The following is a 25,256-nucleotide window of genomic DNA, read 5'->3' on the forward strand; positions in this document are numbered from 1 at the left end:
TTATTGGGAAGTCAGTTTTAACATCTGAATAATCCATTATGAGGATAGCGCTATGTGTCACACAATGCATGACAAACTTGAACGTTTTTAAAGCCATTTTTAGTTCATATTTTAGACACGTGAGGGGTCTGCAGGGGTCAGTGTTTGTCTACCTGTATGAGATACACTCAGGTGTGTGTCTGTGCGCATGCTGGCTCCGCCCATCTGACCTGCCCAGGCCAGCACACACAGGAAAAGAGAAAGAGAGAAAGAGAGAAAGCGGAAAACTTCAGCTGATCTCCTCATGGCTGTTCTTACGATCTGAGGACTTTACCATGACGCGCCAGGACTTTATATCAATCATCAGAGGAGTTCATGACAGCTCTATAGATTGACAGCGTGGATCTTTAGGTTTAGAGACTTAACGCGTGGTTTGTTTATTCGCGATCGAGACAAACTTGCGCCAAAACGCGCGTGCGGACGCGGAGACTTGTGCGCGGAGGTCAGCGCGGGCGCGTATTGAGTCGCGAAAGGTACGAGACTAGCGCACTTCTGTGATCCGGACTTTAGGGTTCAAACTTCCCTCCTTTTCCTTTGTGCCGGAGGACTAGAGCAGGCCGGTGGCGCGCAGCAGCACCAGGCCGCGGGTTAAGACGCCCTAAACGGGCGTTCGAGGAATAGAAGTGATTTTACAGAACAAAAAATGGATCCAAACTCAGCATCTGCTGGTGCTCCCAAAAGTGGGAAAGACAAGGAGAAGAAAAGCAAGAAGAACTATGACGAAGGAGACGGAAAGAAGAAATTTGTAAGTGTTTGATGCTCGTGTTGTGCTGTCAGTAGGCTGCTGTAGTGAAGCGTCAGGGTGTTAGTAAACAGATTTATGCTTGAACCAGGCTGTTTATTCAACTCGGAGATGTTTGAATTCACACTTCCTACATGAAATCACGAAGCTCTGAGCAGTTTGAGGAGTTTCGCAGCTCGCTCGCTACGTGCTAAGACCTCTCCGATGAGGAAGTCGAGTGTGAAGTGTGTTTTTTTTGAAGCATCACTGTTCCTTCGAAGGGTTACAATTATCAGGAAGGGCCCTCAAACGTTCAACGCTGAACCTCTTTCAATTCAGGAGACTTTTAAACACCTACTTTTCTTGTTAGATACCTGTCACCTCTGATAGTAACACATAAAATATGTTTTTAGACGGTGGCAATACTATGGAGTTCCATGTAAAAATCATACTTTGAAAAATATAATATTTTACCGCGACATGCAACATTGTTTCACCGCAAAATGAAACGTTGTTTCTGAATGGAGCGCTTACGATACATTCTGACTGTAGTAACGTTCTGTTTCGAAGTGTAGGCTAACTGTTGAAGTGTGTAACGTTGTTTTAGAGCGGTTTCACTGTGGCTTGCGTGCTGTCACTAGCAGAGCGGCATCGATTACAGAACAGATTCGGTAACCGGAAGTTTATTGGCTTTGGGTAAATAACACTTGGAAGTCGTGGAACTGGAAAAGCGCGAATGAGAGAGAGTTCTGTGACGTCATAAAGGAGTCCTGGAGCTCGAGTGGATTGGGGATGTTTGGAGGGCACTCGCGTCAAGACTCAAGCCACGCCCACCAGCTGCACTGTGCATACTGCACACATTATATTATAAAGTGTGCAGAATGCACAGTGCAGCTGGGGAGATGCTGGTGGGCGTGGCTTAAGTCTTAAAAAAAAAAGTGCTTATAATTTTTGCACACTATATGTAAAAAAATATACATATAGGCTACACATATGTGGATGCGAGGGAAGGCGAACTGGAAGTTCAGACATTATATAGTTAAATTTAAAAGCGCCATGTTTTTAGGAAACAAATCCATCATGAAGGTAATTTAAATGTATAGTGTTGCTTTTGACCGAAATATAAGATCCATAATAATACTTCCTCCAGACAGTTGCCTTGTCTGATTCAGTAGAGAAATATGCACAGATCAAGCACCATTTAAATGCAAAAGCAGTTTTAATACTATATATTTTTTTCTTCTTACAAACACATAGCTTTTGGCTTCACAAGATGTTAACTGATGGACTGGAGTTGTGTGGATTATTGTGATGTTTTATCAGCTGTTTGGACTCTCATTCTGACGGCACCCATTCACTGCAGAGGATCCATTGCTGAGATGCTAATCCAAACCAGCCTCTGTTCTGATGGAAAACTGATATTGCATCATTAGACAGTGTTTCCATAGAGTCCCAAACACACCTGGTGTGTTGTAGTGAAACTCTAGACACTGATGTGAGGAAACCGTAAACCATCACTGTATGTGTGAACACGTGGGGTTTCTGTCTGGTAGAAGCAGAGTGCTTTTTCTTTCTTTTTTTTTTTTACCATAATTTCCACCAAAACACCATACCGTTATACATTAACCCTATGAAGTCTACTGTATTGCATTTGATACTCAAAATTCTAAGGCCTCTAAATGATCAACATGATCAAAACTTTGCTGTTAAACCTGTCATACACAATCTACTACATTGTCATCGGATTGATACTTTAGACTTTTTTAGCATGTAAAAGGTCTTTTAGTTTAATTGTACAAATATCCACCTCCAGCTCGTACTTCACGTGTCTTTCTGCTGTGAAATTTTTACTGATTTTTATCAAGTAAATGTAAGAATACTTTTTCTGTAGTTAGTAATATTTCAAGATGAACACTTACTGGACTGAAGCGATGTAGCTTTACTTTTTTTACTTTTTTTTTTAGAAAAATCATGAGTATGATCCATCAGGCTTTTGAGGAAATGTATTTGTTCATCTCTCAATCATCGTTGTATTGCATTGGATTATATGTTTTGATCATGAAGCTAAGCATTCATATCTTCTAAAATACATATTATTGGATATACAGAGTGATGATTGATATTTATATAGTTTTATGTAAGTATCTGCTATACTGTTATAAAGATCTCATTGATTTACATGACAGTCACAATTTCATCTTACTTTTTGTCCATATAAATAGCATCTGCACCAAATTGCATATTTTTGCTCAGTTTGTGTTAGGGATGCACGATATATCGGCCACCATATCGGTATCGGCCCATATCGGCTCATTTTTTCTGTTATCGGTATCGGCCTGATAAGAAAATTTGGCCGATATCTTAAAGCCGATAAATAATGCATTATTTCCTTCAGAGACACTTCAGATGCGCGCTGTTCGTTTGCAGCCTTTTGTGCAATTGTACGTTGTAATATTGTGTTTATTTGATGTATATCTGATTTATCTCATATAGAATGCGTTTGGTTAAGTTAAAAGAGCGCTTCAGTTTACCGGTGATCATCTTTAGCTCAGCACACGCAGCTCAAACAGCAGTGCACAACATTAATAACTATGATTGGGAATGTTGTGTATATAACATTCTAATGAGAACATTATTATAATAAAACGTTGTGCATTCTTTGGGTTTAGTTGCTGTGTTTCAGCGCGTTGTTATGGGAAGAGCGCATCCACAACAGGATCACACATTCTGACTATAGCATGCAATAACTGCGTCATTTGTCATTTCATATATAAGTTGTAATATTATGTTTATGTTGTATTAATATTAATCTCAGGATGCATTTCCTTGAGTTAAATAAGCTGCCAGCAAAACGCTTCAGTTTACCGTGTTCATTCAGCTCTTCAGCTTCAGCTTGAGCTGCAGCTCAATGGCTGCTATTTAAAACAGTGGTATTAATTTGTTACTTTTTCAAAATCATTGATATATTATTAATAACAACAGCCACTTGTATTTTTCTCTTATTATTTTCATCAACAATATGGTTTAGTAATTAAAATCATTTAATTATTGTCCGTGCAGAGGCTATTCCGTTTTATTGATCTATGGCGCATTCATTTTGATTCTTTACACGTGTAATGATGTCCAGTGACTTGTTTGCATTATTTTATTTATTTGTAAGACTTTTTTATGACTAAATTTGGTAATGGGAGAGTAAAAATATTTTTAAAACGTACCACCGTTCAAACTAGGCTGCTTATGTTGAAGTGTTTGGGATGTGGCTTTTAATGATGAGACCTTTTTTGTAATCAGGCTCTCAAAAAGTATATAACAATTTGGATATAGATTTATCGGCCAACATATCGGTTATCGGCTTTCAAAAATAAAGAATAATCGGTTATCGGTATCGGCCAAAGTGTTCATATCGGTGCATCCCTAGTTTGTGTCTCTGAATAAAACGGAGCTGTTTTTCCTCCGTATTCTCACTATATCATTATGAGCCATAAAAGCCTGATGTATCAAATATGATACGCAACAAAACCTAAAAAAATATTATTATTTTTTTTTTAAGAATTTTGTCTTAAGCTTCACTAAACTGTTCCTCAGAAAATTTTGGGTAAGAATAAAATGGAATTTTGGAACAAATAAAATAGAATTTAGGGGAAAAATTTAACAAATAAGGCTACGTTTACACTAGTGCGTTTTTGTTTTAAAACGCATAACTTTTGCTACGGTTAGGCCTGTCGCGTTCACCATCTAAATAATGGTGTGTCTACGTATACATATCTATGGTTGTACCTGCATGAATGTTCATGTGACATGCGTTTTCGGTTGTGTAGTGTGGACAGAGATCATTTCTGAAACGTAGGGAAAACGCCAGTGTAGACGAAAATCGTTTTCATTTTAAAATGCCGTTTTAAAACAAAAACGCACTAGTGTAAACGGGGCCTAAGTAGATGCTTTTCTCAAAGCTGAGTTTGTATTTTAAGAGGCCTTGTGTTGCGTCTGGAGTTTAGAATAGATGATTTAAAGTCTGCTCTGATAGTTCAGTGTTCAGCTCTGTTGTGTTTATTTCGCATCGATTGTAGTCCTGAAAGGTATTAAAGTCCAGAATTTTAGTTTTCATCACAGTGAAGTCATGCTCAGGCCTTCAGATGCTTCATTTGAAAGTGTATTCAGTAGCGTGGAACGGTTTTGTGCTTCGGGTCTGGAACCGAGCATCCTTGTCTCTCATCTGCCCTCTCAATGCTTTCATACTCTCCCTTCAGCAAGGATGTCAAACACACACACACACTTGCCGCTGGTGTTTTTCCATAACGAGCAGAAGGTCGTGTTTTAGTACGGAAGTCATTTCTGTGAGAGAGATTGGATCAGTGGCTGAATGTCCGCAGGTCGCCGCTTACATTTGTCTCCTGCTGAGAGACACCGCGGTCCAGCGTCTCTGTTTGATGATGTCATATCCTCTTCCCCTGTCTTTACCTGCTTGTTATGTTTACAGATCGTCTCCAGAGATCTTAAGTACACAATTTGGATTTTATGTTGTTTAGAGAGCAAACAGTCTTTGGCGTCATGTACCCCTCAGTGTCCTCTCTTGCGTGTTGCACTTGTGATCTGTGTTGATCTCGGTGGGGTGTCTGAAGCGGAGCAGTTTTTCATGAAAAGTAAAAAAATGTAGGCGACGCCTGTGTTTGCACAACAGGACATGTTTGGTGTTACATTCTCACTCTCTGTGTCGTGAGTTATCAGAAAACTAAAAATAACTCAACACTGGCAAAGAATAACACGTTAAGCATTCAGAAGTTTGGGGTCCGAAGGACTTTAATACCTTTATTCAGCAAGAATGCATTCAATTGGTTAAAAGTGACAGTAAACATTAATACTGTTACAAACGATTTCGAATCGATTTAAAGAAATGCTGATCTTTTGAACTTTCTATTCATCAAAGAATTCAGAAAAATTAAATAAATGACTGTTTCCACAAAAATATGAAGCAGCACAACTGTTTTCAACATTGATAATAATCAGAAATGTTCTTGAGCAGCAAATTAGACTGGAGTAATGATGCTGAAAATTCAGCTTTGCATCACAGGAATAAATTACATTTGACAATATATTCAAATAGAAAACAGCTATTTAAAAATGAGGGGGAGAGGGGGGAGGGGTCACAATATTACTGTTTTTACTGTATGTTTGTTTAAATGAATGCAGCCTTGGTGAGCAGATGAGACTTCGTTAAAACATTTAAAATTCTTGCTGACCTTGAGTACTTTGAGTATTGTGATGATTTTAATGCACTTTTACCAAAAACCTAATCAAAATTAGCAACAATGCCAGTTGTGTTATTATGCTAAACTGTTTTTGCCAAGGTAACGTTTCTCATTTTTGGTTAAAGTTGAAATACTAAAATATAAAAAAGCAAATTAAAATTTAAAACTTAATATAAAAATAACAAACATGCAAAAACTTAACAAAAACGTTCACAAAAATTTTAATAAAAACCGAAAATATATATTTAAAAAAATAATTCAGAGTATTACAGTCAGTGTAGAAAATGTCTTATTTTATTTTACTTTTTTTAAATTCTTGATTTAAATATTTTGAACCTGTTGTCACCTTTTAGCAAAAGTATAATATGCAAGAGCTAATACATAATATATAACATTTTGTGAGGCTAAAAACATAATTGTAAGTATGTCAGCGCAGCTGTAGCTACAAGTAGTGAATAACTACAAATATGTAAATGATATCACGCACTAATGCATCCAGTTTTTCTCTTCACTGACGGATGTCTCCTGACAGCTGTAATGCTGCTTTTGTTCCAGAACGTTCCACTGAGGAATATCGACTCACTGAGCAGTAGGTTTGTGTGCAAACACCACTAATGCGACATGAGTCTCTTGCGGGGTTTGTGTCCCTCAGGTCAGTGTCTCTGGCAGGTGTAGCTGAGTTTGGCCTCTTAGGACAGACCGAAGCTCACAACATTCACTTCTGCAGCTTACAGAGGTGCTAACGCTGATGTTTGAGACGGGTCTCGCGTGTATTTGAAAGGTCCGGTGGAAAACTGCATCACATTGCATGCACTGCTGCACACAGCTATCAGACATGACAGAATTCAAACCCTGAGCTCATGTGCCAAACTAATGCTTTACCTGCCAGCGTTTAAAATTATTTATGCTTGCAACTATATAGTTTTATGTAAAATTGCAACCGTTCAAAAATGTAGGGTCAGTAAAAAATTTGTTTATATTTTCGAAAGACTCCAACGACTGCTTTTATTTGATCAAAAATACAGAAAAAACAATAATATTGTGAAATATATATTTAAATTCTAATTTCTGTCTGAATATATATTCAAATGTAATTTATTCCTGTGATGCAAAGCTGAATTTTCAGCATCATTACTCCAGTCTTCAGTGTCACATGATCCTTCAGAAATCATTCTAATATGCTGATTTGCTGCTGAAGAAGCATTTATGATTATTATCAATGTTGAAGACAGTCATGCTGCTTTGTATTTTTGTGGAAACCATGATATATTTTATGTTTTCAAGATTTTTTTTGTAATGAATAGAATGTTTAAAAGAACAGAATTTATTTGAAATATAAATCTCTTAACATTTTAAATGTCTTTATTAAATGTCTATACATTTTTATCAATTTAATGCATCCTTTTTGTGGAATAAAAATAGATTTATTTATAAATTTAATCTTACTGACCCCAAACTTTTGAACAATATTATATATTTATGTATTTTGCTAAAAAAATAAAACAGAAAATAAATGTATCTGTAATATTATATAATATTTATAATCTAAAAATTTTCTTATATTTTATTTTCTCTTTTACTCTTGTTTGTCGCTTGGAAAATGTGTTTACTTTGGACTTTTTTTGTCAGCATGGCTTTATCTGTGTCTGGGATGTGAATGGTTAACTTTGAATATTTACAGTTTACTTTAGTGCTGACAGACGGCATAGACAATCTGCCTGTTGCTGAAGATAAGAAACGCTCAAATAGACTCAATTCAACAGGATTCACTGCCTCCAATTTCTGATCACAATCACAAACCATTCACACGGACTGACAGATGCTACCAAAGCCTGTCTGTCCAGGTGACAGAGGAGAGACATTTTGAGGGTGTTTTCTTAAGAAATCTGAGTGTTGAATAATAATCCCGTATCCCTCTATCTGACAGCGAAGCTCTGACGTCCAGGAAAACATGACTGCTGATTCAGAGCTACTGCCCGTGTCTGTTTACGAGTGTTTACCTCACATGCCAGAGCACAAGAAGAGAAAGAACACTTATTCTTGTTTGTAGCTCTTTAACATCAGATCACATTCTCAGACGTCACGTGATGTAATTGAGATGCAGTCTGGGAAACGTCTCTGAACCCCTCCGCTCGTAAAACAACAATGCATTTCACAGAAGCATGTGCTTTAGGAGCGCAGGGTCTCTATGTTCACTTTATTTTGTAAAGAAACTTCTTTTAGTAATTATTAGTGGTATTTGCCAAGGCAAGGTGTTGCTCGTGTTTAGTTAGTTGACAGGAAGTGCAGCTGAGGTGACTGAGCCACGCAATGTTGAGAGAAAGAAAGATTAATGGGAAAACGGAAGTACAGAAATAAACTGAAAGTAAATGTTGAAGAAAATGTGAAATTTGTAGAAATGTCAGAAAGGGAGAATATAAACTAGAGTGTTTTGTTAGTGACTTTTTTCTCTTGATAACTTTGTAGAGTATATATAAAAACACAAACAAAAGTTTGGGGTCAGTAAGATATATATTTTTTAATGTCTGTGAAAGAGGTATCTTCTGATCACTGAGCCTGCATTTACAGGTGCATCTCAATAAATTAGAATGTCGTGGAAAAGTTCATTTATTTCAGTAATTCAACTCAAATTGTGAAACTCGTGTATTAAATAAATTCAATGCACACAAACTGAAGTAGTTTAAGTCTTTGGTTCTTTTAATTGCCATGAATTTGGCTCACATTTAACAAAAACCCACCAATTCACTATCTCAACAAATTAGAATATGGTGACATGCCAATCAGTTAATCAACTCAAAACACCTGCAAAGGTTTCCTGAGCCTTCAAAATGGCCTCTCAGTTTGGTTCACTAGGCTACACAATCATGGGGAAGACTGCTGATCTGACAGTTGTCCAGAAGACAATCATTGACACCCTTCACAAGGAGGGTAAGCCACAAACATTCATTGTCAAAGAAGCTGGCTGTTCACAGAGTGCTGTATCCAAGCATGTTAACAGAATGTTGAGTGGAAGGAAAAAGTGTGGAAGAAAAAGATGCACAACCAACCGAGAGAACGCAGCCTTGCCTTCACTGACATCCGTCAGTGAAGAGAAAAACTGGATGCATTAGTGCGTGATATCATTTACATATTTGTAGTTATTCACTACTTGTAGCTACAGCTGAGCTGACATACTTACAATTGTTTTTAGCCTCACAAAATGTTATATATTATGTATTAGCTCTTGCATATTATACTTTTGCTAAAAGGTGACAACAGGTTCAAAATATTTAAATCAAGAATTTAAAAAAAGTAAAATAAAAGAAGACATTTTCTACACTGACTGTAATACTTTGAATACATTTTTTTAATATATATTGTTAAGTTTTTGCATGTTTTTTTATTTTTATATTAAGTTTTAAATTTTAATTTGCTTTTTTATATTTTAGTATTTCTATTTTAGTATTTCAACTTTAACCAAAAATGAGAAACGTTACCTTGGCAAAAACAGTTTAGCACAATAACACATTGAATACATTTTTTTAATATATATTTTAAAGTTTTTGTTAAGTTTTTGCATGTTTTTTTATTTTTATATTAAGTTTTAAATTTTAATTTGCTTTTTTATATTTTAGTATTTCTATTTTAGTATTTCAACTTTAACCAAAAATGAGAAACGTTACCTTGGCAAAAACAGTTTAGCACAATAACACAACTGGCATTGTTACTAATTTTGATTAGGTTTTTGGTAAAAGTGCATTAAAATCATCACAATACTCAAAGTACTCAAGGTCAGCAAGAATTTTAAATGTTTTAACGAAGTCTCATCTGCTCACCAAGGCTGCCTTATGAGCAAAATCATTATGAGCAAAACAACGGCTCTGTGTAGTTAATGCTGCTCAATGTGAAAGCACGCAGGTGATGGAGATTTACAGCTGATTACAGAATCGGCTTTTTGACAAGATGCGCGTTAAATATCACACGCGATTTATCGTGCAGCCCTAATAGATATATTGATTATGGATGGATGGATAGATGATATATAGATGATGGATGGATTGATTGAGAGATGGATGGACGATAGTTGGATGGATGGAGATAGATAGATAGACAGACAGACCAAGCGCTAGATTCTGTACGTCTCTGTTTGTTGGTTGTTTATGGTGAAGTTGAGTTGCGGCAGGCAGATCGTCTGCTGACTCACATTCGCGTGTGTTTGATGATGTTTGTTCGTGTGTTTTCTTAGAGATGCTGGTTTGCGCAGTTTCAGGAAGTAACGGTTATAATGACAGGAAGTCTTTACCCTCTCGCTCTTACTCCTGTCCTGTCGCATTTTGTCATAAAGGAGATCAGGGTTTTCAGATTTAAACAAATGCAGATCTATAAAATCGTGAAGCTGCAGCATTCGCTGAGCTTCAGACTTGTGATTGGATGATGAGAAACCAACAGAAATGGCTTCAGCCAATCACAGGCTGTTCTACCTCACCGACAGACAGTTTTGCATATAAACTGAAATGATGTAATGCATTGTAGTGGGTTTTGATGAGCACCTGTGCAACTGAATCATTAAGAAAGTGCTTTTGTCCATAAAGGCAAACGAGTTCAGTATAAATGTGAGTCTGACAGTGTCAATACAGCTAGTGTGTGATTGTGGAAATGTAATAGACATGTCATATAAATTAGCGTTATCCAAGGAAGTTCATTTATTCATTTAGCAAGCAAAAGGCTGTTTTATAATTGTACAAACGTTCACCTTCAGCTCGTGATTAATGTGTCTTTTTACTGTCAAATCTTTGAAATTATTTTTGTAAAGTAAACATTAGAATAACTTTGATATTGTTATTAATATTTCAAGATGAACACTTACTGGACTGAAGCAACTTAGGTTTTTTTTTTTTTTTCAAAAAAAATCAGTGAATATCAAGTATGATTATTAGGCTTTTGAATAGCATTTATTTGTTCATCTCTCAATGAATTATTGCATTGCATATGTTTTGATCATCAAACTAAGCATTTAAGTATTGAAAACATAGTGAATGTAGACATATTATTGGAGATATGGAGTGTTGACTGATCATTTTATGCAATTATCTGCTATACTGTTATAAAGAACTCATTGATTTACATTACAAGCATCAGAATTTCATCTCACTTTTTGTTCATATAAATATCAGCTCTCCACCAAACTGCATATTTGTGCTTAGTTTGTGTCTCTGATTAAAATTGAATTGTGGTTTCTCCATATTCTCACTATATCAGACTATATGAGCCATAAATGCCTGATGTCTTAAATATGATGCTCAATAAAAACATGCATGCAATGTGTCTAAAGGTAACCTGTTCCATTTAAAAAATTAGATGCACTATGCCGTTATGTCATATGTGACCCTGGACCACAAAACCAGTCACAAGTAGCACAGGTATATTTGTAGCAATAGCCAAAAATAGGGCTGCACGAATAATCGAATGCGATTGTCATGCGCATTTTGTTAGTAAAGCCGGTTCTGCAATCAGCAGTAAATCATCATCACTTGCTTTCAGATGGAGCAGAATTTACTACACAGAGCCGTAGTTCACTGATAAGTTACGCAAAAAAATCAGACTATTTTATTGCGCGATTTTGAAATCGAAGAAATCATTCGCGATAATGACAGCTGTTTGCATAGCTTCTCAGTGAACTACGGCTCCGTGAAGTAAATGCTGCTCCATCTGAAAGCGTGTGAAAATACCATATTTAATAACATCTTTTTACTCCAAACTCACTTCATAACGTCAGTCGAGTGTTTGAAATAAATCGTTCTGTGAGGTGATGTGGCTTCTTACACAGAATAAGGCACGCAACATATTTCATAGTATTTAAGCAGTGATAAAGGCATTGCATTATAAATATACTTTATTTTAATGAAAATTATAATAACTGGGTTTCCACACCCAAAAAAAGTATAATAACTGGACATTTTCTGGGTTTCTTCTGCGAGGCGTATTTGGAGTTTCAGCGCAAGTGCGCCCTCTGGCCTTTGGATGGATTTTACTGCTGATCACAGAACCGTGCTTCACTGAAAGATACGGATGACAATCGCAGCTTCTGTCGAATCACGATTTCGATCCCATTTCGGTTTATCGTGCAGCCCTAGCCAAAAATACATTGTATGGGTCAAAATTATCGATTTTTCTTTTATGCCAAAAATCATTAGGATATTAAGTAAATCATGTTCCATGAAGATATTTTGTAAATTTCCTACCATAAATATAGTAAAACTTAATTTTTGATTAGTAATATGCATTGCTAAGGACTTCATTTGGACAGCTTTAAAGGCAATTTTTTCAATATTTTATTGTTTTTGCACCCTCAGATTCCAGATATTCAAATAGTTGTATCTCGGCCAAATATTGTCCTACCCTAACAAACCATACATAAATGGAAAGCTTATTCATTCAACTTTCAGGTGATAAATCTCAAAATCAATTAAAAAAATTGATCATTATGACTGGTTTTGTGGTCCAGGGTCACATATGTGAAGTCTCAGGGCTGAATGTAGTGAAAAATCATGACCAGTTCAAAAGCTCATAAATGGTCCAGATCAGTGATTCTCAATCTTTTTTTACTTCAGATTGGCCCCTCATTGTCCACAACAACATTTGATTCAAGGGCAGGTTTACAGATCAGGTTAGGAGACACAAAATATCTTTAACCTGCTAGAAAACCAGTAGAAGTCTATGAGATGAGCTCACTAATATTAGTCTACGAGGTGTGTGTCTCTCTCTGCCTGGTCAGTGGAATGTGCACCGTTCAGCCGTTCAGGCTTAAATTAGGCTGCCAAACTTGCTGTGCGTGTGCGCGTGTGTATTTAAATAGGTTGTGAATCACTGGATTACTGGATTAGATTCAGACGCAGGTGCACAGATACATGTTTGTGTGTACATGTGTGTGTGTGATTATTCTGTGGGTGTGCTGAGGTGTGTGTGGTTCAGTAATTAGTCAATCATGCAGCTTGACAATGACATTTCTGTTAAGTTCATAATGACACACGTGAATATCTGTGAAGCAGCAACATGTGGGATGTTTATGCATGTTTGTGGCAGTTTGGAATGTGTGGGTGTGTTTTCTTGTTTATTGCTTAAATCTTTGATGATTTACTTGTTACAAAATTGGCTCCATAATTAGCTAATTAAGACACAATCGCCTTTTAAATAAACAATAATTTTTTTATTAATCTTAAATTAATTTGCAGTTATCATTGGTTATGTATATAGCTATTACAAAATATTTGCACGTCTCTGTGGCAGCAGTGAAATTCCCTTTGACCTGCAATCTCTCATTAACAGACAGATTAATCGGTCTAATCTCTCTCTCTCTCTCTCTCTCTCTCTCTCTCTCTCCCCCTCTCCCCCTCTCTCCCATTGCATTATAAATATACTTTATTTTAATGAAAATTATAATAACTGGGTTTCCACACCCAAAAAAAGTATAATAACTGGACATTTTCTGGGTTTCTTCTGCGAGGCGTATTTGGAGTTTCAGCGCAAGTGCGCCCTCTGGCCTTTGGATGGATTTTACTGCTGATCACAGAACCGTGCTTCACTGAAAGATACGGATGACAATCGCAGCTTCTGTCGAATCACGATTTCGATCCCATTTCGGTTTATCGTGCAGCCCTAGCCAAAAATACATTGTATGGGTCAAAATTATCGATTTTTCTTTTATGCCAAAAATCATTAGGATATTAAGTAAATCATGTTCCATGAAGATATTTTGTAAATTTCCTACCATAAATATAGTAAAACTTAATTTTTGATTAGTAATATGCATTGCTAAGGACTTCATTTGGACAGCTTTAAAGGCAATTTTTTCAATATTTTATTGTTTTTGCACCCTCAGATTCCAGATATTCAAATAGTTGTATCTCGGCCAAATATTGTCCTACCCTAACAAACCATACATAAATGGAAAGCTTATTCATTCAACTTTCAGGTGATAAATCTCAAAATCAATTAAAAAAATTGATCATTATGACTGGTTTTGTGGTCCAGGGTCACATATGTGAAGTCTCAGGGCTGAATGTAGTGAAAAATCATGACCAGTTCAAAAGCTCATAAATGGTCCAGATCAGTGATTCTCAATCTTTTTTTACTTCAGATTGGCCCCTCATTGTCCACAACAACATTTGATTCAAGGGCAGGTTTACAGATCAGGTTAGGAGACACAAAATATCTTTAACCTGCTAGAAAACCAGTAGAAGTCTATGAGATGAGCTCACTAATATTAGTCTACGAGGTGTGTGTCTCTCTCTGCCTGGTCAGTGGAATGTGCACCGTTCAGGCTGAATGGATTAAATTAGGCTGCCAAACTTGCTGTGCGTGTGCGCGTGTGTATTTAAATAGGTTGTGAATCACTGGATTAGATTCTGTGGTTCAGACGCAGGTGCACAGATACATGTTTGTGTGTACATGTGTGTGTGTGATTATTCTGTGGGTGTGCTGAGGTGTGTGTGGTTCAGTAATTAGTCAATCATGCAGCTTGACAATGACATTTCTGTTAAGTTCATAATGACACACGTGAATATCTGTGAAGCAGCAACATGTGGGATGTTTATGCATGTTTGTGGCAGTTTGGAATGTGTGGGTGTGTTTTCTTGTTTATTGCTTAAATCTTTGATGATTTACTTGTTACAAAATTGGCTCCATAATTAGCTAATTAAGACACAATCGCCTTTTAAATAAACAATAATTTTTTTATTAATCTTAAATTAATTTGCAGTTATCATTGGTTATGTATATAGCTATTACAAAATATTTGCACGTCTCTGTGGCAGCAGTGAAATTCCCTTTGACCTGCAATCTCTCATTAACAGACAGATTAATCGGTCTAATCTCTCTCTCACACTCTCACACACACACACGCACACACACTGACAGGTGTATTAGGTGGAGTGTGTGAACGTCTGTGATTCAGTCCGGTGTTTGGTGTGTCTGAAGAGTTGTATTTGTGTTTGACTCACTAAATGTGAATACTACTCTGATTAATGGAACCAAGTGTGACCTTTGTGCTGCTTGTGCACACACACACACACACTATGTTTGAATGGCTTTCTGTTTGAGTTTTATCTCTCTCTCTCTCTCTCTCTCACACACACTGACACTGACAGGTGTATTAGGTGGAGTGTGTGAACGTCTGTGATTCAAATCCGGTGTTTGTTTGGTGTGTCTGAAGAGTTTCATTTGTCTTTGACTTACTGAATGTGAATCAAACTCTGATTAATGGAGCCAAGTGTGACCTTTGTGTTTCTTGAGCGTGTACACTCACACACACACACACAGTTTGAATGGCTTTCTGTGTGAGTTTTAACCTAGCATATTTTCTGTATTGGTGAGACACACAGGCTTGCAAACACATGCAGAATATTAAGTGTGTTTGTGTGTCAATGCTGAGTGCTGGTGAAGCTACTTTGAAACTGCAGTTTAACAAAATACATGCTTCTCATAAATTGAAGTAGTTAAACTAGAAACTATTATGGCTGCATGATCAATAAAACAAAACAAAACTAAATCCTGAAATGGCTTAGTGCAAATTTGGGTCACTTTAACGTATATTTGGGAACACAACATGCGGCAACAGTCTTTCCAAACTAAAAAAAGAGAAGTGCTTATCACAAAAGAAAATCTTAATGGGCTCCCTGCAGTTTTCATAAGTATAAAATAAATGTAAGAAATTAAGGCATAAATATTAGTATTTTAATTTTACAGTTGTCCTGTAAAATAAAATAAAATGATTATATTATTTTTCTTAAGTAATCTTTATTTTACAGTGAAATATTACAAAAGGTTAATAATAATAGTATTTTTTTTTTTTTACAATTTGTTTATTGTATGTAGTAGTTGTAGTAGTAATAATAATAATAATAATAATAATAGTCACTACTACTACTGCTACTAGTTATTAATAATTTTTTTCTTAGGTAATATTAAATAAATATTAAATGATATTAAATACATTTATAATCATACAGGTTTGTAACAACATGATTGTAAATAAAAGATGACAATTTTTATTTTTGGGTGGACTGTTCCTTTAATAGAGTGCGTTTTTAGATAATTGTAAGAGTTGAATGGAAAACAATGACGAACAGCAAAATTTAACAAACTGCAATAATGACGTGAAATGACAAACACTGTTGAATCAATGATCTGTTTTTTGTTTTTTTTTACTTTCTTTAAATAACACATTTTTGCCAGAAAATATATTATATACACCAGCTGAGATATTGTGAAATGGTCAGTTTAACTCAAGTGTGGTGAGAACAACACTTCTCGGCTGTGAATGTGAACAAACACAGGGTTTGTGTGTGCTTCTGTGACATTGGTCACAGAACATTGCAAAGTCTTGTGTCACTGTGACATTGCAAAGTCTGATGCACTAAAAGCATAATATTTCTATCCCCAACTGTCATTCAAATGAGTGCACACACACACACACTTGATCATGTGCCAGTTTGCTTTTGCAGAAGCTCAAGGAACACCCTGAGTCTGAATGTTCTGAAAGAAAAAAAGACAAGTTTAAAAGTTTGATTTTGTGTTTTTTGGTCTTGTAATGTGGACTGTGATTGCTTGAGTTAAAGGGTTCCCTTTGTTTTCATTGCTAGTCATTACAACAAGCTCCTTCCCATACACTCATGTGACTGTATGTCCCTGTTCATCAGTGGTTGGTCATTATGTGGTCATTATTGAATTAAATGCCTCTGACATCACTTCCTTTTCCTGTCACTGATAACAGGGGGAATTTGGTCTCATTGTCACTCTTATCAAACTGATCAAACTCATGTTCTCCTTTTATTTTTAACCTGGCTGAACCAGGATTATTATAGTCAACTAAAACAAAAACCACTGGAAAAAAAATATTTAAAAACATTTTTAAAGACATTTAAAAAAACAAACAAATAACTAATAAAAAACACAACAAAATTATATAAAAAAATTCCTAAAATTAAAATGGATAATATGAAATAAAGTAATTTAAAATGTTAACAGAAACTGTAACATCTCAATGATACTAAAATAACACGGCTTTAAAATGATATAATCACTGAATATACACGTTTATGGGCAAATTTATATCCCCTTGAATATCCCCTTTTCTTAAAAAATGGAACTATAATGTATCTATACAATTAGGTGTAGAGATGCACTGATGTAGATGCAATTTTCTTGGCCGATTCCGGTTTCCGATTTGTTTGTAAGTGTGACCTGCCGATACCGATTTTTGCCGATTCCGAGTTTCTTTCTAAAAACTATAATTGACAGCATATACAAACAAAAATCTATACTTTTTTTAATGCAAAATAAATTATTTATATAATAAAAAATTATTAAACATTACAATTGCCCCAATCTGGACAAAGTTACAGTTGTTCTCTCACTTAAACAACTCTCAAAATAAAGTGCTCTGTGACTAGAAAAAAAGGTAGCAATAAACTGTTTCTTAAATTGTCATTTTTCACTAACCTTATTAAATGTCATCTTTCACATCAGATTCTTACATTGTTTTTAATTAATTGAGTTAGAATAATAAGAAACTGTAGAGCTGTTACTGTTCAAATGAAATCAGTATCAGCAAACTCCATCTTTCCACTGCAGGAAACACAGAAGCTGCATCTGAAGTGGCATTAGATGTATTTACACAGACTGTTTGATGAAGCTGAGGTGCCATAAATGCATTTACACTGCAAACTTTCGAATGCATAAAGAATTTTATAAGATTAATGTTTTAAATATTTTTAAACACACAAATAAGAAATGTTGGGGAAAATGCAATAATAGTTTTAAATATGAAACCATACCAGTAGGTGGCATCAAATGACTGTTTGAATAAGTGAGTCATTTAGTCCTTCATTCAAAAGATTTGTTCAAACAGCTGATTCATTCAGAAACGAGGCAAGTGACTAGTGTATTTATGAATGGGTTACTGAATCATTGACTCACTTGTTTCGTTCAAAAATATGGATTCATTCAGTAAAGAAACACCTCTGTGTTGCTCGGAGACACAAAGCAGTTCTGCTGTGACTTTGATTGGAACTATTTTCATCAGCAAAAACCGTCAATATTGTGTCCAACTAGGGATGCATTATATTGTCGGACCGATATCGGAATCGGCCGATAATGGCTTTCAATGTACATATCGGCATCAGTCTGATGTGAAAAATTATGCCGATATGTCTTGCCGATAAGAGGAATAGGTTAACTCACATGTGCTCAGGGTGTGCTAGCGATTAGATTACGTCAGCAGTGTGACTCATTCTTGAAACAAAGTTTTGCCTAAATGGTGATTAGATTCACTGTATTTAAACTGAGAATGCACGTACAGAATGACATGTTCAGTGTATGATAGAGTATACAGTAATAGCATGTGCAGTGGCAGCAGCGGCAGTCTCCTCCAGGTCCTAATGCCTGTTCAGTAAGGAGTTTTAATTCCGTAGGGGGCGCTGTTGGCTTACTTTTAATAAAATGAAAGTAAAATACACAAATAACATTTAGACTGTGTTTCTGAATGTCATAAAATTGGTATCATGAAATCATGAGTGTGTTATACAAATATTACAAATATGACACTTGTAAATTAAATAATTTTATATATACTGATTTATTCATTAATGTGTATTGTTATATATTTTTAAACCAATTATGAGCTCTAAAAGATTTTTCAGAATTTTTATAACTCTTTTGCTTTAGACCAGGGGTAGGCAACGTCGGTTCTGGAGTGCCGATGTCCTGCAGAGTTTAGCTCCAACCCTGAAAAAAAACTCACTTTTCTGTAGCCTTAGTAATCCCGAAGACCTTGATTAACTTGTTCAGGTGTGTTTGATTAGGGTTAGAGCTAAACTCTACAGGACAGTGGCGCTCCAGGACCGACATTGCCTATCCCAGCTTTAGACCATCTACAAATGTTAAATCTTAAAATAAAATGTTACGGTTACTACTGCATCTTTCTGAAACAAATGCAGCGATTGATATGTAGTTTATTTATAGTTGATAGTTCATAGTTGAATTCATCACGTTTGTTGTCCTGGTAACCTCATTAACTGCCTCCCAAACAGGGTTGCTGGGTTCCGGTGGGCACCTTGGGGTGACAGGAAGTGTTGTTTGTTTGGTTTTGAAGGAATCGGTTTGTGCTATTGTCTAAATGAAAGCCCTTGAATGAGGTCCTGTCATCAGAAGCTCCTCGCCGAGGGTCAATCCATTGCCAGTGTGTGTGTGTAGCAGGTGCTTATTCACGTGTGTAACTGTTCCTCTGCGTCCAGCCAAGCGTTAGCACAGAAAGCATGTTACTGTGAGCAGTGGAAGCAGACTAATTTAGCTTAAAGGACTTCCTGTTGACATGTCGAGTCACTCAAACTGTAGACTGTACAGTTACTCTGAAGTGTCAGTCAGTCTTGTTCTTTTCTTTAGTGTTGTGTTTCTTGTCATCATTCTCTGCAATGCGTCTGACTGACCGACTGCTGGATGATGGTGAACTGTAAGGGTGAATCAGATGTGTCAAGGTCATATTTCTGCACACACACAAAATTATATAACTAACTAAATAAATAAATGAATAATATTTAGGGATGCACGATATATCGGCCACCATATCGGTATCAGCCGATAAATGCTCATTTTTTCTGTTATCGGTATCGGCCTGATAAGAAAATTTGGCCGATATCTTAAAGCCGATAAATAATGCATTATTTCCTTCAGAGACACTTCAGATGCGCGCTGTTCGTTTGCATTTATTTATTTATTTATATTTCTTATATGTAATTTTTTGTTGCATAAAAAATAAGATTATTATGAATTTCTTTTTTTTTGCTTTGTGACATTATTTCCTTTACAATTAAATGCATTTCTCCCTGAAATGTCATTATTGTAATAGGGGTGGGCACTATACTGGTATGAAAGTGACTACTGGTATTATGTTGTTCCATGATATGGATTTTGCTGTACCGTGGATACCATTATATATTCATGAATTCAGATTTTGCATTTATATAGTTTTGTTCAATTTGGTACGCTTTGCAAATTTGAACACAAATGACAATAAAGAGTCAATTCTGAACGTTTTTGTTCTCTGTGTGCAATGCCGTACTACACAGACATTAGTAATAAAACACATAGAGCATCGTAACAGACCAAATTAATAGAGCACAAATCGCCTACTCCAGTGGTTCCCAAACTGGGGGGTGCGGCAAGGCTGAGGGATAGTGTACAGTCAGCAGATTATTTTGCAAAAGAAACCTCTGCAGTGTGATAGACTGCACTACGTAATTTTCCCACTTATCATGCGGCCACTTGTCTGATAAGTAAGTAATTGAGCGCAAAATATTAATTTGACATTTTAATTACCTCATCATGACTCGCAGTACCCGCTTGAGCGCTCCGTTATCAGTTGTAGAAGTTGTGGTTGTATCAATAGACCACTAGATGGTGCAATTTTAGAATCAGAGTTGTATTGCAGGGAGCTATGTAGAAATATAAATGAATGATGCATGGTTCTGCTCTGAGCATGAAAGTTACAAGTTTGTGAAAGGACTTCCAGTGCCAGGTAAACGTAAAGCAGATTATGAATATACTTAAAGGGGTCATATGACGTTGCTAAAAAGAACATTATTTTGTGTATTTGGTGTAATGCAATGTGTTTCTGCGGTTTAAGGTTAAAAAACACATTATTTTCCACATACTGTACATTATTGTTTCTCCTCTATGCCCCACCTTTCTGAAACGCGTAAATTTTTACAAAGCTCATCGGTCTGAAAAGCGAGGTGTGCTCTGATTGGCCAGCTATCCAGTGCGTTGTGATTGGCCGAATACCTCAAGTGTGTGACGGAAATGTTATGCCCCTTACCAGTGGTGATGCCGTGTGTGCGACGAGCGCTGGTGATGCGCGATGAGACAAAGCCAGTAAAACCCATTATAAACGAGGCATTTGTTGCATCCAGTGGGGACATAATTACTGATTATAATGACTTATACTGTCTTTTTATGCGTTGCGTATCGCGAAATTCAGCGAAATTGAGCACTGCACGTTTCAAGTCAAAACGCGGCGCGGATGTCTTTATTTGAATGTATCTGAAGTGAACCGACTGTCCTCAGAAACGTGTCATTGGCATTTTAATTTAATTTTACCTATAATTCCTGATAAAGCAGCGTTTGAGTGCAATATTTGAGCACTCCTAAAGCGCCACCTCGTGGCAAAGAATGAATTTACATTTCCAATAAGCCTTTCTTTGTGATTATGGTCCGATCAAAGCAAATATCAACTCATGTTTTTACTCAGCAAACACAGAGTTGTAAATGAGAGAAGTTAATGTGCCTTCTAAAAATCTAAACAATTAACGGTAATATTTATACGTTTTAAATTTACATAATTTATATGCTTGATTTATCCCTTTTCATAAAAATGGTCTAAAGGCTGAAATGCTGTTGTATAAGATTTTTGTTTTTGTGAAAACCTGAACTGTGAATCATGTAATTTTATGTCTCAATACTGTATGTTACCACAGACATCCAGTGGGGACATAATTACTGATTATAATGACTTATACTGTCTTTTTATGCGTTGCGTATCGCGAAATTCAGCGAAATTGAGCACTGCACGTTTCAAGTCAAAACGCGGCGCGGATGTCTTTATTTGAATGTATCTGAAGTGAACCGACTGTCCTCAGAAACGTGTCATTGGCATTTTAATTTAATTTTACCTATAATTCCTGATAAAGCAGCGTTTGAGTGCAATATTTGAGCACTCCTAAAGCGCCACCTCGTGGCAAAGAATGAATTTACATTTCCAATAAGCCTTTCTTTGTGATTATGGTCCGATCAAAGCAAATATCAACTCATGTTTTTACTCAGCAAACACAGAGTTGTAAATGAGAGAAGTTAATGTGCCTTCTAAAAATCTAAACAATTAACGGTAATATTTATACGTTTTAAATTTACATAATTTATATGCTTGATTTATCCCTTTTCATAAAAATGGTCTAAAGGCTGAAATGCTGTTGTATAAGATTTTTGTTTTTGTGAAAACCTGAACTGTGAATCATGTAATTTTATGTCTCAATACTGTATGTTACCACAGACATTGTCCAACCCCACTCATACTGTTCATTTTACTTGTGCAGCTCTTAAAATGGGTCATAAATTGCCTTAAGTTTATTAAACAAATTCTGCAGATACCCTGTAAATAGTGAAATTAAATTCCTTCCTTCATATTTGTTGATATTTGTGTATTGAAAATAGTTTTGATTGACATTTAAACTCCTTTCTATATTAAAAAAAAGGCATTTTTTTTATTTGGACTAGTTAAATTTTCGGGCTACTAAAATCTGAAGAGTACCTGCCTGAAGGGCTACCAGGGATTTTGAAATTTTGCGAGCCCTGCACAATAAAAAAAATTACTTTTTTCAGGTCTATGTCCAATCCCTCACTTTTTCTTGTTATATAAGGTTAAAATATTTTGTCTCAAATTTTTTTTTCTCATATTGCAATATAATATCGATATCGCCTGTACACTGTAAAATATTGTGATATGAATTTTAGCTCATATCGCCCACCCCTGTATTGTAGGCATGGACCAGTATGAGATTTTGATGGTATGATAACCTTAAGCAAAAATATCATGGTATCACGGTATTGTCATTACAGCTCTAAAATGTGTTATTTTTGATATGCTGTGCATTTTCAGTCTTTGAGGAGACATGAAAAACAGCGCATACCGCAGGAACGGTATAACAGAAAATATTAGTGGTTTTGAAACCGTGAAATTTTCAAATCGTGGTATACCTTGAAACCGATAATCGGCCCATGCCTATTCTATATGCTGTGTTCTGTTAATGCGTGAACTTCATATTATTTGAAGCACACTTGCTGTACATTAATCGCAAAAAGCTTTGTTACTTTTTAACAAACAAAGTATCAGCTTTAAAATTGTCAAATTTATAACGAAATTCAAACAATAAATATGTTGTTTTGGCGCTCTTTAATGCGGCAGGCGCGATCGCTTTAGCCCCTCAGTTCAAGCGGCAAGTAAACCCATTATATCTTTCTCTTTACTACTATGTACATAATGAACATGAATTAACATCAAAATGTAGCCTATTTTATAAGAAAACCTACAGTACAACTTATTGAAATGTCTCATGTAAAAGCTCATTCAGTGTTTCAGACGTGTAAAGCTTGTAAACATTGCAACGTAATAATACATTTACCTCAGAATAACCATTCAGTGTCCATAAGGTCATCAGTCAGCTAGAAAAATAACTATAAAGAAGAGCATTTTGCTATATTTGTGCGCTATTGGATGTTAATATTTTTACTTAACCTGTTGTCTACATGATTCAACTCCTCCTACAAAATTGCATTTTACTAATGAAGAAAAATAGACTGAATGTGTGAAAGACATATGACAACACTTATAGGATGCACTGAGGAGCCCAAACTACACTCAGCGGCCAAGTGATGCTTGTTATGGTCTGTGATATTTGTACAGATTATGTGTCATGAACAATTCTTTGTGACTATATTTCAAGTTGGAAAAGACGTTTAGTTCCCACTTTAATTGAACCTTAGTTCCCAAGTCATCTGCAAGATGGATTAAAATGCTGATAAATTCAAGAAAAGATGAGACATAAACACATGAAAGTATGATTAAATGTTAAAAAATAATAATAAAATAAATAAAACACGTTTATTCTGTGGCACCTAAAAAAATAATTTGGCGCCTAAAAAAATTTCTTATAGGGGCCAATGGCACCTTACTCTATTTTTTTTTTGTTTGGAGCCCTGCTATGAAGGATGAACAAATAATGTCATCACAATAAAAATAACTTTCAAATTCAGTAATACTTAAAGCTTTGAAGTGCTGGGAAAAGTTGTGTGAAGCATTTAAAAACACTCAAAAACATTCGATAATTTCTGCCACAAGTTGTTCCTGTAGTTTCACTATGATAAATCCATGGTGAATGGTGGTGATTTGTGTTTATTGAACAATGTTTTTCCTGGTTTCCACATCAGTGGCGTTTGTTCTGATATCTGTAACTTTAACAGAATTCTGTGCCGAATTTGAATGCTTCTCACAAGATTTCACAGAGATGTTATTGATTCTGTGGTGAATTCGCAGAATCAATTTCAAATAAATCCTGTTATTTTAAACTTTCTGTTCATCAAAGGATCCTAAAAATATAAAAGTATCATGGTTTCAACAAAAAAATGAGGCAGCGCAACTGCAAATCGGCATATTTGGATCATGTGACGTTGAAGACTGGAGTAATGATGCTAAAAATTCAGCTTTGATCTCAGGAATAAATTACATTTTACGAAATATTCACATAGAGAACGGTTATTTTAAATTGTAATATTTCACAATATGACTTATTTTTGTGTGTATTTTTGATCAAGTAAATGCAGCCTTGGTGAGCATGAGATAAGTCTTACTGACACCAAATTAATTTTCTTCATACAATTAAATGTTTGTTTGTTTGTTTGATTTGTACTGCAGTGTAGAGATACATGGGCATGATTTTGTGACATTGACTGCATTTTTTTAATTTTCTCTGAGTAAATTCAACTTTCTGACCTATTAAATGATATTATCCTGCTGGTTTGTTCCCTATATAGACTGAAACAATGCTCTGCTAGTGTGTGTGTGTGTGTGCGCGTGTTCTTAATGCAGCTTTTGCTTGTGTGTCTTTCTTTGTGACACTTCCTGTGAGCACTTTGTGCAGGAAGTGGCTTGTCACACTTTAACGGGCGTGTCTGGTGGGGCCCGAATTATGACATCATTTCAACACACACACACACACACACACACACATTCCCCAAGCTTCAGTTGGCAAACCGAAATGGACATTTGTCTCCATGGAAACCAAGTAGACAGAAATCACACACACACACACACACACACACACACACACACGCACAAGAATGCTCATATCTGTTTTTATTTTTAGAAGGGAATGAGAAATGCAGGTGCTTTCAGACACACACACACACACACACACTTGTATAACCTGTATAAATCTGTATGTATGTGGGTGACTCGTTTACATTAATCTAATGCATGAGGTCATATTAAGATGACACTGATGAATGTTCTGGGTCCATATGTAAAGTGTGTGTCTAAAGACTTTTAAAACAGTGGAAATAATTATATTCTAATCTATTCTATTGCAAATTTTTATCAGTTCTTGATATTTTGTCTCATGCAGTTCCATGTTCTCACCTTGTGTGTGTGTGTGTGTGTGTTCATA

The 25,256-nt window shown here is 35.8% G+C and overlaps 1 protein-coding gene across 1 annotated transcript in view; it reads left to right on the forward strand.

Annotated features, from left to right (window-relative positions):
- The first annotated feature begins 207 nt into the window (after nucleotides 1-207).
- Nucleotides 208-25,256, forward strand: part of LOC107588363 (protein diaphanous homolog 1-like) — a 138,356-nt gene continuing 113,307 nt past the window's right edge. The window contains exon 1 of the mRNA XM_016276437.1: nucleotides 208-784. Coding sequence (XP_016131923.1) covers nucleotides 683-784 — 102 coding nt within the window. The 5' untranslated portion in view covers nucleotides 208-682. The remainder of the gene's footprint in view (nucleotides 785-25,256) is intronic.

The sequence above is a fragment of the Sinocyclocheilus grahami genome, unplaced genomic scaffold (assembly GCF_001515645.1).
Source record: "Sinocyclocheilus grahami isolate Dianchi unplaced genomic scaffold, SAMN03320097.WGS_v1.1 scaffold102.1, whole genome shotgun sequence".
NCBI classification, from domain to species: domain Eukaryota; kingdom Metazoa; phylum Chordata; class Actinopteri; order Cypriniformes; family Cyprinidae; genus Sinocyclocheilus; species Sinocyclocheilus grahami.